Source organism: Myotis brandtii, unplaced genomic scaffold, assembly GCF_000412655.1.
Source record: "Myotis brandtii unplaced genomic scaffold, ASM41265v1 scaffold834, whole genome shotgun sequence".
Lineage (NCBI taxonomy): Eukaryota > Metazoa > Chordata > Mammalia > Chiroptera > Vespertilionidae > Myotis > Myotis brandtii.
The window spans coordinates 559,326-575,247 of NW_005371386.1; the positions used below are offsets into that span (position 1 = coordinate 559,326).

Below are 15,922 nucleotides of genomic sequence, written 5' to 3' on the forward strand. Positions count from 1 at the left end.
AGGAGCAGCGAGCCAAGCAGTAAGGAGCAGCGAGCAGGTGGGTGGTAAGGAGTGAGGGGTCCCGGACTGCGAGAGGGGGCAAGCTGGGCTGAGGGACCCCCCCGCCAGTGCACAAATTTTTGTGCACCGGGCCTCTAGTTCAACAATAAAAAGAACAACAGATATTGTGTTGCAACCTATAAATGAAATATTTAAAACACATAGAAAGTTGTTTAACCAAAATTTAAGTAATTTAGCTCAGGTAAAATTATTTAGGGAGAATTTATACATTCCCTGATTAATAATAATTCTGATGATATTTTAAAATATTATACTCTTAGGTAACTTTTTAAATATTAATTCTGATGATATTTTAAAATGTTATACTCGGGTAATTTTTTTTAAGTAAGACATTCACCACTATTACATGTATATGTCTTCATGAGCAATCTTTTTAAGTTGCTTAAAGCCTTAAGGATTATGCTCTCAAATGCATACTTTATCTCAGTCTTAAGAATTATATTTATAAAATAACATGGGTTATTAGTAAGAATTGGGAAGAAAGGGTTTAAATTTAATGACATTTAAATTTAATTCAAATCCATTTTTAAGATAACTGGAATGTCAAGTAAACATTTGGTACACAAAAATAAGAGATTTGATACCTTTGATATTATATGGGAATGAATGAACAATTATTCAAAAGTGATTTCTCTAAATCTAGGATTTATGTAGGATCTAACTGTTATGCTCCCCTGTGAAATAACCTTAGATCAACTGCAGATCAAACTTTCCATTCTAACACAAGACCTTTAAAATTCTCATTATTTTGTAAGAATTATCTTTAAGGATTATAGTTTTCACAGTAAATTTTAACTATATAATACAGTTTCAATTTTAAAAAGTAAATTATATATATCCCATTTAATTACTTTTGACAGTAATTCCAGGAGTTAATTAATTTTAAACTTTGGGGGACATTTTACTATTGCCATAGTAACAACAATATGGTAAGTTTTTTTGCTGAACAAATTAATGAGTATCTCTAGTGGAAATTTCTTCAGATATAAATGTGAACTCCCAAAGAATTTCCATATTTATTTGTGTGATGTTTTTTACATTGCCCTACTCACCTTTTTTAGATGGCTTGGGTGGTACCACTGGGCCAGGTTGTATGTGGTCATAAAAATTATTCATGGCTTTTGGATCAAAGTTTCCTATAAAAAAAATAAAATCACCAGGCATTCAGAGTTCTTTATCCTATTATTTGAACTTTTTGTTAAGGAAAATATGAAAATAAAACATGTAAGAAAGGAAATTGTTTTCCAGGGTTTCAAAACTCATATTACCCTACTCTCTTTCCATTGAAATTGTTTTATCTTTCTGAGAAAAGACACAAGCAAACTGGCATACCAGTGTCTATCTACAGTGTTTACCTAAAGGAATATTTTTCTAACTGTAAAGCTAGTCTTTTTAGGCAGCGTTAAGCATGTGGCGCAGTTAGGGAGGTAAATGAAGGAGAGAAATGAAAGGCTGGCTGAACTGTTTTTTCTTTCTGTTTGTTTTGATGTTTTGATTTTAATGAACAAACCATAAGAAAGAAGATTTAAATAGCGAAAGCTCACCATATCTTTCATAATTTACCTTAAAATTTTATCTATTATAAACTCAACTGTCAATGAACCTAAATATATAAATTTACAAAGATTTTTCAAGTTTTATGTGATCAGCAGCTCATGGATTCCTATCTTCCAAAAAAAAAAAAGGAGAATCTTGTCACCTACAAATTTGCCAATTTCAGAATAACAGAACAATCCCTAAGAATTCTGTCTTGCCACACAATTTTCATCTCTCTTAAAATGTTCATTCATTCCTTGATCTAGTGTCTATTTCAGCCCCATCTCCTGCCAGGACTCCTCCAAGGTCAGTTTTGATCCAGGGCCAGCTTTTGGTCCTACCTTCAATTCTGTGAACCTACCACTGCAATCTGCTTATTCTTCACAATTCCAATTAAGCATTACAACTGTACACATGCTTATTTCCAGAGGATCCTATATGGCACCGATGAAGTCCAAATGGTTTTCCTCACCAAAACCAACAATAAAGCTGCTTTTCATCACATCATGCACTGCCCTGGACAGTGTGGCTCAGTTGGTTGGGCATTATCCCGTCCACTGAAGGGTTGCTGGTTCAATTCCGGGTCAGGGCACATGCCTGGGTTGTGGGCTTGGCTCAATCACCGATCCCTGGTAGGGGGTGTGTAGGAGGCAGCCAATTGATGTTTCTCTCTCACACTGATATTTTCTCTCTCATATTGATGTTTCTCTCCTTCTAAAAGTCAATTTTTAAAAAATCATGCACTGATTTACATCTAATCTAAATATTCTCCCAAATGTCTAGATTCCTTCTCTCATTTAAAAATTTAGATTAAAGCCCAGCCAGCATGGCTCAGTGGTTGAGCATCAACCTATGAACCAGGAGGTCAGTTTTATTCCCGGTCAGAGCACATGCCCAGGTTGCCAGTTCGATCCCCAGTAGGAGGTGTGCAGGAGGCAGCCAATCAATGATTCTCACTGACGTTTCTATCTCTCTCCCTTCCTCTCTGAAATAAAATATATATATATATATATACACACATACACTAAAACACTAGAGATGTTCAACATCAACTAGATTAAGATAGAAGAAAGGATAAGTGACCTCAAAAATAGGGTAGCAGCCTGGCCAGCTTGGCTCAGTCGTTGAACTTGGACCTATGAACCAGAAGGTCATTCGATTCCTGGTCAGGCACATGGCCCTGGTTGCGGGCTTGATCCCGTGTGGGGCATGCAGGAGGCAGCCGATGATTGATGCTTCTCTCTCATCATTGATGTTTCTATCTCTCCCTTCCTTTCTGAAATCAATAAAAATATATTTTTTACAGAAAAATAATATATTTTAAAAAGTTTAGATTAGAAATTAATATAAAAGGAATTCATATAAAATGTTTCCAGAGCATGAAGAATAGAGATTTAGAAATGCTTAAGCACCAAAAAGAGCTCTTTGTTGCTCAGTGGAGACCAAAACACAGCTCTTCACTTATAAAATCTTAATGGTTTCCCTTGCAGATCCTATTACAAATGCTTTTATCCATTTGGCTATGCTATTTTAAGATATTTTCTGAAAATAATTCATATGATGGCCCATGAAAGCCACAATGCTATTTGATATGTTAATTGGATCTTTTTATGCTTTAAGATGCTGCATATGTATTTCTTCAATTACTTAAGTTACAGCTGATGTTCTAATTTCTAGATCCCATTAGGCTTACTATAAATATCCTAACCAAATGTTTAAGTGTTTGTTTTGCTTCAAAGAACACACAAGCAAAAAAAAAAAAAATCAATGTTGTCTTCTAATATAGTAGCAATAGTTTGTATAGCCCCCCACATTATACATAGTAATTCTTTCATTGCTGAAAGATAGTAGGCTGTAGAGTAACTATTTCTGAAAATAACTTTAAGGGCAACTACATAAATTGTTCAACTTTCATATTCAAATTTACTTCTATTCAGATAAGTTCCATATCTTTTTAGGTTCCCCTGCTTCTACTGCTTAGGCTTGTCTAAAAATGGCAATGCAGTACTTTTATGTATATCTCTTAAAATACAGTAGAAACTCTTTTAGCTGCCATAATTAAGAACAGTAAGGGGGCTGATTAAAACACGAATTGTTAAGAAAAATTACACATCAACTTTAATGTAACAAAACATATAAATATGGCAATATTTTAATGACAGACCAAGACCTTTTCTTTATCTGTCTGTTGACTGAAGGTTCTATATTGTCTTTCTTATATAAGCTACACCTGTGATGAGCTAAAGTATGGTGGGCAAACTTTTTCTGTAAAGGGAGATGATAAACACTTTAGATATTGTGGACCTGTAATACTACAGGTCTGTGTTGCAAGCCCTCAATTGTACCATTAAAGCACAAAAGCAGCCTGGCGTGGCTCAGGGGTTGACCATCGACCTATGAACTAGGGGTCACGGTTCAATTCCTGGTCAGGGCACATGCCTGGGTTGCTGGCTTGATTCCCAGTGTGGGGCATGCAAGAGGCAGCCAATCAATGATTTTCTCTCATAATTGATGTTCCTATCTCTCTCCTTCTCTCTTCCTCTCTGAAATCAATAAAAAAATATTAAAAAACACACAAAAGCAATCCAAGGCAATATATAAATGGGCATGGCTATGTTCCATTAAAACTTTATTTAAAAAGACAGGCATCAGGCCCTGGCTGATTTCTCTCACATCAATACTTCTCTCTGTCTTTCCCTTTCTCTTTCACTCTCTCTTAAAATCAATGGAAAAATATCCTCATGTGAGGATTAAAAATAATAATAATAAAAATAAATAAATAAAAAGACGGGCAGCAGGCCAATTTGCTAACCCTGATCTATAATTTCTTGTTTTTGTTTCTTTAGAATAGAGCAAGAAAAATACTGTAAGAACATTTAATTTGAAGTCAGAATCCTCTTAGATTTTTAACTTGCCCCTTAACCCTTTATAGTTACTTTCACTCCTAATTCACAGTCCCTATGTGATTTGCCTTTGAGTCTTTAAAAGGTTATTTACCACCCTAGCTTGTTTCCGCTCAGTGGTTAGAGTGTTGGCCTGTAGACTGAAGGGTTTCGGGTTTGATTCTGGTCAAGGGCACGTACCTGGCCCTGGGTGGGGGTGTGTGTGAGAGGCAACCAGTTGATGTGTCTCTCTCACATTGACATTTCTCTCTCTCTCCCCCTCCCTTCTATTCTCTCTCTAAAAAAAAAAAATTAATGGAAAAAATATCCTCAGGTGAGGATTAACAACAACAACAAAAAAGGTATTTGCCTTTAATTTTTATAGGAAAAGCAGCTTCTCCTGCCTTCATGCCAGTTTAGTAACTGGCATAAAAGGTTTAGGAACTGGCACAAGTGACTCTTGGTAAGCAGACAATTCCACTGATGGGAGCAACAGTAAGAACATTTTGACCCTGGTGAGTTGGGTAAACAAAAGTCAGTTAAGAGAGCTTCTACTGTAGTACACTTCTATAAGAAAGCAATAAAAACCCAACAAAAAAACAAACAAACCCCACTACAACAAACAAAGACCCCCAAACTCTAAGATATAGCTGGATATTTTAATGTAACAGATAACATTAAAAATGGCAAATGGAAATTACTTTAAAACTGAGAAATCTGATATTCTGATTTGGGGTCCCTATTTTTACAAATATTTAGATGATTCACATAATAGGAACCTACTAAGTTTTAGAATTGAAACTTATAAAAAATCAACTTATAAAATATTTACAGTAAATGACTAAAAGATAAATACAGAGTTAAAACAGAACGGTCTTAATGATGAAATTACCAAAGTAAAACTATTTTTTGATGCCCCCCAATCCGATCTATGACCATGGCTGGAGTGATCTCTTTACCAGGACTGTAATCTTATAATGGACAAAAACTATTTCTTAAGTCTATAAAACCAAAATGATTGCTATTTAAGCAGCTTAAAACACCACACTATTACTTATGGTTTACCAAATAATCAAGTCTATACCTCTAGATTGAAGGAGGTCAACTTCTTTCAGTGTACAGTCAACATTTATCTGGAGTTGTCTGTTCATGCTTCTCAATCTTGTCATTTCCTCAGGCTAGTAAGAAAGGACCCAAAATAGCAATTGTGGGAAAGTCATTATCAAGCCCAACATTTAAGAACTGCTATTCATATTAATTGTTCTGATTGGTTATTACCAAGAAGATGGCCTTAATCCATAAGAGGGCATGATTAAGAAGTCTTATAGTTTTCAAGGAATGGTCAGGTAAAATGGGGACATTAGTATGGCCACATATAAAAAAATCTGCATATAACGTGGCAGGCTATAATACTAGACTGGTCTATCATACAAAATACTACCATTTTAATCAGAGAGCACTGAGAATATTTTATTTCTATGTTTTCATAGTAAGGGAAACTGTAGTAAGTAGGAACCTTTTAAACAAGCCACACCCATGATTTTAATTTTGTCCAGGATAGTTAAAATTACAACAGTACTGCTCAGCCAGTATGGCTTGGTGGTTGAGTGTCGACCCATGGACCAGGAGGTCAGGGTTTGATTCCCAGTCAGGGTACATGCCCGGGTTGTGGGCTCAATCCCCAATAGGAGGCGTACAGGAGGCAGCCAATCAATGATTCTCATCATTGATGTTTCCATCTCTCTCCCCCCCTTACTCTCTCTGAAATTAATAAAAACATATTAAAAACACATTACAACAGTACTAATTTTAATTAACACTGAGTGCCAGGTACTGTGTTCACCAGAATTCTCTCATTTTTCTTCAAAACAATCTTTCAAAGTAAGTACTAATATCACACCCAATTTATACATGAGGATAGCGGAGGCACAGGGGTTATATAATTTTCCCAAGGTTATAAAAGAGATAGCACTTATATAAAAGTCTTCTATATAAACTTATGTAGAAGCAATTAATCTAGTATGTGAAACTTTCAGGAACAAATGGATTCTGTTCTTCCTCCAACTTTGTTTCCTTCTGCTTTGACCTTTCTAACTCAACCTACTCCTTAGGCCTTTCAGGACTAACATAAGACACTGAAATGTGAAGAGAGCCCTATTCTTCAGTTAAAGCTTTTTGGAAGCCTTCATTTCCTCTGACATTCTGAATTCTTGTACTATTTTACATATATGTACAGTAAAAAGTTAGGGTTTAGACTCCAGCGGCATGGGTTCTGAAGCTTTTTTTTTTTTTTTTTTTTTAAGAAACTGATATAACTCAGTTTCTAAGGTGATTCTATAAAGTAAAAGATAAAAATCTGCTATGATAGGAAGACAAAATAAAATCCCACTCTGTTAAAAATACATATTTTGCTAAAAACTAAATACATTATAAGAGTGAAGAAAAATGAGCAAAAAAGGTTATTTTCATTCACAAGATCTTATGCTTAGGAGGTATTACTAGACTAACTGGGAATGCTCTCTAAATTAGCAGGTATCAAACGTTTAAAATAAGAGCTACAATCCCTTAGAATGCCAGGGGAACATAAAAGTCATTTAGAAACATCTATTAGGGATTGCTTTTCTTTTCTCATTCCTATGGGTAAACAATGTGACATTAGCATGTAAAGTGTTTATAACTTGTCTATCAACCAGGCAATATTAAGAGTTTAAAACATACCTGAGAATTTGTATTAAAGATAAAGCACTTGTTCAAGGATTTCAAAGAGTGATGCTGTCTTCCTAGGAATATGTGAAAGAACCTATTTTCTTTGTAGAATCATATCAGCAAAGTCAAGTACCTGAAGGAGCTGATCTTACCTATATATTGGGGTGGGAGGGAATGTTTTAGCCAAGGTGTCCCTGAATAGTCAAGCTCTGTAACTAAGTATGCAAAAATTATAATACACTTTATAGTCAAGAGACTACTGCACATTTGCTTATAACAACAACAACAAAAGCTCTTATCAACAGGCTCATTTCCAAAGACAGCAGTACCACTGGAACTCACTAAACTAACTGTTTAACTGTAAGATTCCTATGTACTTTTCCAAAGCTTCTCATTGAGGGGGAAAAGCCATTTTTGCACGTCACTACATTTGTCAAAAAGTACAGTTTTTCATGGTGAAGGGGCTTCGAGATTGACTGTGCATAATTTACAGTTATTTGTAAACTACCAGGATGTTTATATCTACACTTTTTTCAAAAGGTGACAGAAATACCTTGAGCCTACTGTTTCAGCACTTTAGGAAGATGTCTCACAGAGACCAATGTTGAAGACCACTGATGGTCTTTGGTGGTTTGGCCCCAATTATGCATCTGAAACTCAAAGCTGTGGGTTAGTTCAAAAACCCAGTTAGTCAGAACAAGATGAATGGGAGAAAAACTTGGGGGAGCGGGTAATTAACAGCTCTCTGCCTATTAAAATCTTACTTATCTGTCAAGATATAACTTAGATTTTCCCCTTCTCCATGAAATTGTCTCATCTTTGAACATTACCAGCAAAAAACTAACATTTCTATCTCTGAACTCGGAAGCATTTAATATTACTATTCAGTTGGCAAGCGCTTCTGATTTACTGCCTATCTTTTCTCTTACACACACACACACACACACACACACACACACACACACACACACACACAGATTCACAGACAGATATATGTATATCTTTTTACATACAGATCTCTTTAAGAGATGGCATCTCTCACAGCATTTAATACAATGCTTTGCAAATACTAGATTGAGAAAAATGATGGTGGGCATGCATCTTGTACTTTTACCCTCCTCCTTAGCTCCTCTAAGTTTCTGCAACTGTACACAGAGTTGGTCAGGAATGTGCATTCCAGTCTCAATAGTCACACTTTTAACAAATTTTTTATATACCGCTTGATTAAAAAGAATTTTGTTTGAAAACATGAAGGTAGCAATACAAACTCCATAGCAAAAAAGTCAATTCTCTATTACATAATCCTATGTGAGTGGGACAATGATAAGTAAGGATAGCTGTTTACTGAGCACCTACAACATGCCAGCCATTTTATATACAGTTGTCTTTTTATTAAAATGTACTTGTTATAATTCCCTTTTCTAGTTATGGAAAATCAACTGCAGAGAAATTAGATATAACCTGTGAGTGCCAGAGCTGTTTTGGCTCCAGAGCCTATGTGGGCACTCTTTCAACTATGTCATGTGCCTCAAATGAGCCTGTATGAACAAAAAGGAGATTCTGACAAAATCCTTTGTTTTCAGATTAATTTCCTACATATAATATGCCCTTGTGTTATGCATGTTCCTAAAGTTAAAAAGGAAATCATTTTTACAAAACACTTCAGATTTGTGTATCTCAAGCATATTTTCCAGTATCTTGCAACCAACATTTATTTTATACTATTTGTGAACATTATATAAATTGTTTAATGTGTTATTTAATCCTAACAAAAAAATCCCATCAGATGGGTAATGACATATATTATAGTAAGAAAACAAGCATTGCCCTAGCTGGTTTGGCTCAGCGGCTAGAGCGTCGGCCTGCAGACTGAAGTGTCTCAGGTTCGATTCCAGTCAAGGGCACATGCCTGGGTTGTGGGCTGGATCCCCAGTAGGGGGCATGCAGGAGGCAGCTGATCAATGATTCTCATCATTGATGTTTCTCTCTCCCTCACCCTTCCTCTCTGAAATCAATAAAAATATGTTTTGAAAAAAAAGAAAACAAGCATAGAGAAGGTTACTAATCCAAGGATATATGCGTGACATGAGAGCAGTGGAAGTAGGTTTCAAGTTCACACCTGAATTGAGAGCTCACTGTTTTATCCATAATTGTCCCTCAGCCATGCACTCCTAATAGTCTTCCATTTTACTGTAGGCCTGGCAGCAGAAACACAGGGGAATCACACACTCAAATTTCTCACTTCTCAAATATTATTGCCCACATGAGCTATCAATTTCTGAAGTTTGGTGATGGCTACAGGGGGGCTACATGGGAGTTCACTGTTTTATTTATCTTTGAAATTCTCTATAATAAAAAGTTAAAAATAAATTACAGCCCAGGACAGCAGTTTTACCAACTTCCTCTTTTTTCTAAAGAAGTGTCATCAATAAAAGCTCTCATCTAGCCCTAGCCGGCTTGGCTCAATGGATACAGCGTCAGCCTGCGGACTGAAAGGTCCCAGGTTCGATTCTGGCCAAGGGCACATACCTGGGTTGCAGACTCGATCCCCAGTGGGGGGCGTGCGGGAGGCAGCTGATCAGTGATTCTCTCTCATCATTGATGTTTCTATCTCTCCTCCCTTCCTCTCTGAAATCAATAAAGAAATATATTTTTTAAAAAAGCTCTCATCTAAAATTTGGTTTTTTTTGAAACACTACATAACCTATGCTACATTAGACAGTTCTCTACTTCCAACAACAAAAAAACCCAATAGGGCTTTATTTAGTAGGGGCTATCACATAGCAAGCGGTTGACAATCAAATCTTATATGGTTTTGTTAGAGAAAATAACTTCTTTGCTAAGAAAGTTTGTTTATGCCCTACAAGTACCTAAAGGACTCCCAAGTGCCCAACAACCACAGGTGGTTTCCCGTATGAGTTACATTCTTCAGTATCTCCCCTCATCAGAGGACTCAATTAAGATTTCAAGTGAGAAAAAATGAGGCAGAAATATCACCTTTCAGTTATAGTTTTGTAATATTCCAAGAGTTTTCAATATTAGAAAAAAAATTTCACTAAATTATTAAATACTAGAGGCCCGGTGCACTGATTCGTGCACCGGTGGGGTCCCTTGGCCTGGCCTGTGGGGATCGTGCGGAAACCCACTCTCTGACATCCCCCGAGGGGTCCCGGATTGCGAGGGTGGTTCTCAGGTGACACACCCCAGAATCGGGCTCCCTACTCTCTGGTTCCGGGTGTGTCACCCAAGAACTGCAGCTGCCAAATCACTGCAGCTCCTGCGTTGAGCATCTCCCCCTGGTGGTCAGTGCTTGTCATAGCTACCGGTTGGAGCATCTGCCCCCTGGTGGTCACTGTGTGTCATAGCTACCAGTTGTACGGTCAGACGCTCACTTAGGCTTTTATATATATAGATGCCTGTTTCTCAGCCCTGGCTGGTGTGGCTCAGTTGGTTGAGCATCATCCTGTGCACTGAAAGTTTGCCAGTTCGATTCTGGGTCAGCACACATACCTGGGTTGTGGGTTCGATCCCTGGGCAGGGCATGTATGCAAGGCAGCCAATAGATGTTTATCTCTCTCTCCCTTTTCCTCTCTCCTAAGCATGTCATTGGGTAAGGAAATAAAAACAAACAAAAGCCCTAACAGGTTTGGCTCAGTGGATAGAGCGTTGGCCTGTGGACTAAAGGGTCCCAGGTTCGATTCTGGTCAAGGGCATGTACCTTGGTTGCAGGCACATCCCCAGTCTCCCTTGCTCTCTGTAAAAAAAAAAATCAATAAAATATATTAAAAACAAACAAACAAAAAATATGCCTGTTTCTCAAAACATCCACTGGTTCCACATGACCAGCAGAATAAAGGTCAAACACTTCAACCTAGTGTTCAAGATCTAAGCCCCATTCCACTTATGAACATGAACATGTTAAGACATCAGAAATCTCAGCTTAAGTGAAAGAACTGTAATTGCTGCCTCCTGAAAGTCTCTGTCTTGATTTCAAATCTCCACTGCCTCATGTTCTTTTCCCTTCTAAAATGGCTTCCCCTTTCCTCTCTGCTTACACAGCAATTATTACACTGTTTAGGGCAGTGGTTCCTTACCCTTTTTTCCTTCAATCTGTTTGTAAGAGGCCTGACATATATGCCCACTTCTCTAAACTTATAAACTTTGAGAGAGATTACCCTTAGTTTAGAGAGAGTAAGAACATGAGGAATGGTTCTGTGAAAAATGTAGAGATTGAAAAACAGACAGGATTTGTACATGCAGAGCTTTAGAATGGCATTCCAGCAGGAGGAATGTGATAGAGCAGAGAAGTACACTGAGTATATACAGAAACTAGTTAACATATGAGTTCTCTTATAGGTTGATGGATCTATTCCTCCCACTAGCAGGTATGAAGTAAGCACCTAACATTGGACCATAATCACAAACAATGAAATATGGTCATTGACTGAACATTAAAAGATAAAAATGATAGGTGGTTGGATCAGATAAAATCTGTGATGTCCCAAGATTTTAGAGACTTGTTTCAAATTTTTCAGAACTGTTTAAGATCTTTATTAAATACTAGAGGCCCGATGCACAAAATTTGTGCAAGGGGCTCGGCCCTCCCAGCCCCGGCCCTCACAGCCCCGGTTTCGTCTGGAAGGTTGTCCAGAAGGACGTCCGGAAGGTCGTTTGGCTGTTCGGTCTAATTCGCATATTACGCTTTTATTATTATAGATTAACCAACATGTTAAAAATATATTATCCAAATCTTTTTATTAGAGTAGTTCCTGTTAGGACTGTTGTCAATACTGTTATCTTAGTTTCTACAATTATTTACACGTAACAAAATTGCTCTACCTTAATAAAGTTCATAGTCAACACTCCCAAAATTCATACTGATCTCACTGTAGCTCATTTGAATTAACATACTTAGAAAAATAATTTATTTTAATGCTTGGAAAAATATATATGCTTAGAACAATACATGAGAACAATTTATAAAATATTTGCTCAGGGTGCACTCTTCATTTCTATTTTGACACAATGCAACTTTTGTAAATGAGATCTATAGCTTGATTATAATCGTCAGTATTTGAAAATACTAATGAGCCTATGGAATTCATACATATGAAAAAAATAAAGCATCAAATTATTTTGATGAGAATTATTGAAGGCGAAAGTTCTTCATCCACTGTTTAAAAACAAAAAACTCTGTCAGAAATAGAACACCCCCACCTTCCTATCCAACACATCCCAACTTACCGTTGGAATCGGAGTGGTGCAGCTGACCCTTCTGAGCCGTCTCTGCATTAGGTCATGCTCCATACCGTTAACTTCAGCCTTCAATCGTTCTAACTCCTCTTTCTCAAGTTTCAATTGCTTTGCTAACCTCTCCATCCTTGCTCGCTGATGCAACAGCAAGGCTATAGCATTACAGATAAAGTAATTACAGAGAATAACATTGAACAAGTGAGCAGGAAATTTCTATATGCATAGCTAATGTACAGAATACCTGTAAGGAACCCTGTCATCTAACTTCAGTTGGCGTTAATTTTCATGTCTTTCTAATGCTAGCCTAGCTCATATCTGCTTTAATTTAGCTTGTAACTGCTGCCAAAATGACATTATCTGTATGTCCCTCTTGTTCTGTTATCCATAGTTTCCCTAAGATTCTCCTTGTTTTAAATACCAAGCATACTGATATTACTTCCCTTATTATATACTAAAAGAACATTAAATTCTCAGATGTCTTAAAACAATCTGAATAGACCTTTTAAAAACTCTATTCTATATACTTAGGTCCATTTTTAAGAAATAATTCTTTATTGTTGAAGGTATTACATATGTCTCCTTTTTTCCCCCCACTGACCCCCTCCAGACTGCCCCTGCCCCCTGCCCCAAGACCTCACTGCCCCATTGTCTGTGTTGAAGGGCCATGCATATATACTTAGGTCCATTTTTAATCTAACACTGTTCTTCATTATCAATCCAACTTCTTATAAATATCATTGCATCCTTCAAGCCATCCTCTTTTAGAAAAGATTCAAATTCTTTCACCTTGATGAACTTTAGTCTAGCCTCTATAAATCTTTTTCCCCACTCTGTAGTTTGTATTTTTAACAGTATCAATTTCATTTAAAAATTCTATATTTTTCTCACAATGACTGTTCTTCCTAAAAACCTTATTAGGCCACTACTCTACATTTTCATATTTTAAAATTAAGTCTGTAGATGGCTCTCAAGCACTAACCCTATTCTTAATAGCAATGCTACTGCCCACTATTTAATAAATAACTACTAAACATTTAATTAAAACTAAATAGGTAATATTAATTCCCCCATTTTGAATAGGAGTTCCCATCCCAACCATAAAGATTAATTTTCATAAAAGGGATAAAAGTACCTTGTGTATAGGCATAGTCATCTGATCCAGAACTAGAACTCCTGTGGTATTTATGGCTTCCCTTTTCTCCCCCAGAGCCTGGTATCATTGAAATGGGCTGAATAGGTTCTGGGGCTGCAGAAGGTTCTTCTTGGTCCACTAAATTTAAAAGATTTTCAGTCGTTGCTCGGCCTACGGTAATTTTAAAAACTGTAGTTGGGTTTGGTATTACACGAGGAGATGGTGATGGAGCGCATGAAGGTCCAGTTGGCTGTGTATATGTAATATACACAGGATTAACACTAAATGGAGGTTTTGGTTGACTGGATATCCCTCTTGAAGGAGAACTTGAGGGTGGAGTGGTAGCTGTGTACAACGAGTGCTGATTCCGTGGAGACTGCTGATTACTGATAGGTGAAGGACTCCTTTGAGAGGGTTCAACTGTAATTTCTATCTTCTTCATGGATCCTTTGGGTAAGCTAGATGTTGTATATGGGAGATAAGCTACTGAATGGTTTCCCTGTTTGTGATAGCTAGAAGGTCCTTGTTGATATGGATGAGGTGGAGTAGTTGAAGGACTAGGGGGCATAAAGACGTGGGAACTCGGGTGGCCCAACGGTGAAGGTTGCACTTGATGTTGTGGAGAGCTGAAGGGTGAAGGACACTGCGAAGGAGGTGGCGAATGGTAAGCAGGCTGAGGAATCTGTTGTTGTTTGGGAGAATACTGAGAAGGTTGATAGTTCTGTTGATGTGGATAAATAGGTAGAGGACGTTGGCTATAATGAGACACTGGGCCCTGTGGTGAGGACTGCCATGGGGTACTCTGAGGAGTTCGTCTTCCTGATGGACTCTGAGATGTCTGTCTAATATAAATAGAACCAGGAGACCCATAGAGATTGCTTGGAATTTGTGGAAGAATTTGTAAAGCTCTTGGTACAGTCTGTCCAGAAGGGAGGTTTTGGGATACTGTAACAGTAATTGGATTTGTACTATACCGAGGTATGTGCATGTATGAAGGAGGTGAAGGCCCCTGCATAGCAGATGGACTCATTCCTGTTTGCATCGAAGACGGCTGTTGAGGTGGCTGTGAAGGAGGAGTAGCTGCACTTCTGTTCTGTTCATTCATAAAAAATGGATTGTAGTTTGGAGTAGCAGCCACAACAGCTGGGGCCGAGTGTGGTTCCGGAACTAAACATATCAATTGTTTACCTGCTGCATGCTGTGGATCAATATGTCCATCACTTGAGCTATGTACCAGTGTTCGACCACCATTAAGTTGTGCTCCATCTCCTGGGTGGTAGCTACTAGGAGAATGGATACCCAGGTTAATATGCAAAAGGCGATTTCTATTCATTCTGTTGTCATCTGGACTATGGTATTCCATATATAAGTATTTGCTACTCTCCTGGGAAAGGGCTCGGCAACAGGCTTCAAGATTGTTGTTATTCTAGGGGAGAAAAATGGTTAAGGTAAATTGGCAAAATTAAAAAATCCTAATAGTGGAAGTCAAGCTTTGCCAGAGAGTTATGCAAATATGATTGTTATGGAATTAGCAGAGAACAGTATTTTAAGCACAAAATTCTTCATGGTCATCTATCCTTAAAAGGAGATCTCAAACAATAATTTTATAGACATTTAGTTTACATGACTAGTGCTACCGCTACTGCTACTGAAATATAAAGAACCTACTAATGAACATTGTGACTCAAGCCCAACTTTTCTGACTCCAATTCCAGGACTCATTTATACTTGTCACATCTCAAAAAATTAAAATGTTGGGCTAATCTTGTATTCACCACAATTGCTGCAATATATAAGTAATAGCCATCATTAATATTTAAACATGAAAATAACCATGCTTTAGTTTTCTAAAGGCACTGAAATCACAAAAGGAGAAAAAAAATTATAAAGCAGCCTTCACTTTTCTTTTAACCAAAGTTATCCCTATATAACTTCAACTGTCTCTATCACTATGAAAGATTAAGCTAAACAAAGAAATAAGTAAAAAAAAAAAAAAAGTCCACTTTTTGAACTATGACTCCATGACTGTGCCAAAGTTGGTATTGGCTGACTTAATGAAATTCTTCATAATCCTACAGTCTTGAGTTTTTACCTGATGAAAGGTAGCTTGGTAAACTTTCAAAATCATTTAAGGATTTTAATTTTTTGAGTTATACACACACAGATATGATAATAGCAAACATTTTAGATGTTTCAATCGACAGTAATGAAACTATTAACAGGTTCCCTCTTTTTTAATTTTAAGATATAAGACAGTTTCCATTAAAATATAAAATTCAGCCCTAACCAGTTTGGCTCAGTGGATAGAGCGTCGGCCTGCGGACTGAAAGGTCCCAGGTTCGATTCTGGTCAA

At 37.2% G+C, this 15,922-nt stretch overlaps 1 protein-coding gene across 19 annotated transcripts in view; it reads right to left on the minus strand.

Annotated features, from left to right (window-relative positions):
* The window catches only part of TAB3 (TGF-beta activated kinase 1/MAP3K7 binding protein 3), a 70,216-nt gene that overhangs the window by 16,226 nt on the left and 38,068 nt on the right, over window positions 1–15,922 (minus strand). For 9 of the 19 annotated variants that reach the window (XM_014531984.1, XM_014531985.1, XM_014531990.1 and 6 more), the window contains 4 exons: window positions 13,570–14,995; window positions 12,429–12,589; window positions 5,563–5,656; window positions 1,113–1,196 (listed from right to left, as the gene is read on the minus strand). In XM_014531984.1, coding sequence (XP_014387470.1) covers window positions 1,113–1,196; window positions 5,563–5,656; window positions 12,429–12,589; window positions 13,570–14,995 — 1,765 coding nt within the window. Of the gene's footprint in view, window positions 1–1,112; window positions 1,197–3,777; window positions 3,862–5,562; window positions 5,657–7,196; window positions 7,337–7,737; window positions 7,848–8,298; window positions 8,380–9,303; window positions 9,383–12,428; window positions 12,590–13,569; window positions 14,996–15,922 lie in introns of those variants that run through there. The other 10 variants (XR_001360265.1, XR_001360266.1, XR_001360264.1 and 7 more) reach the window with 10 other exon arrangements.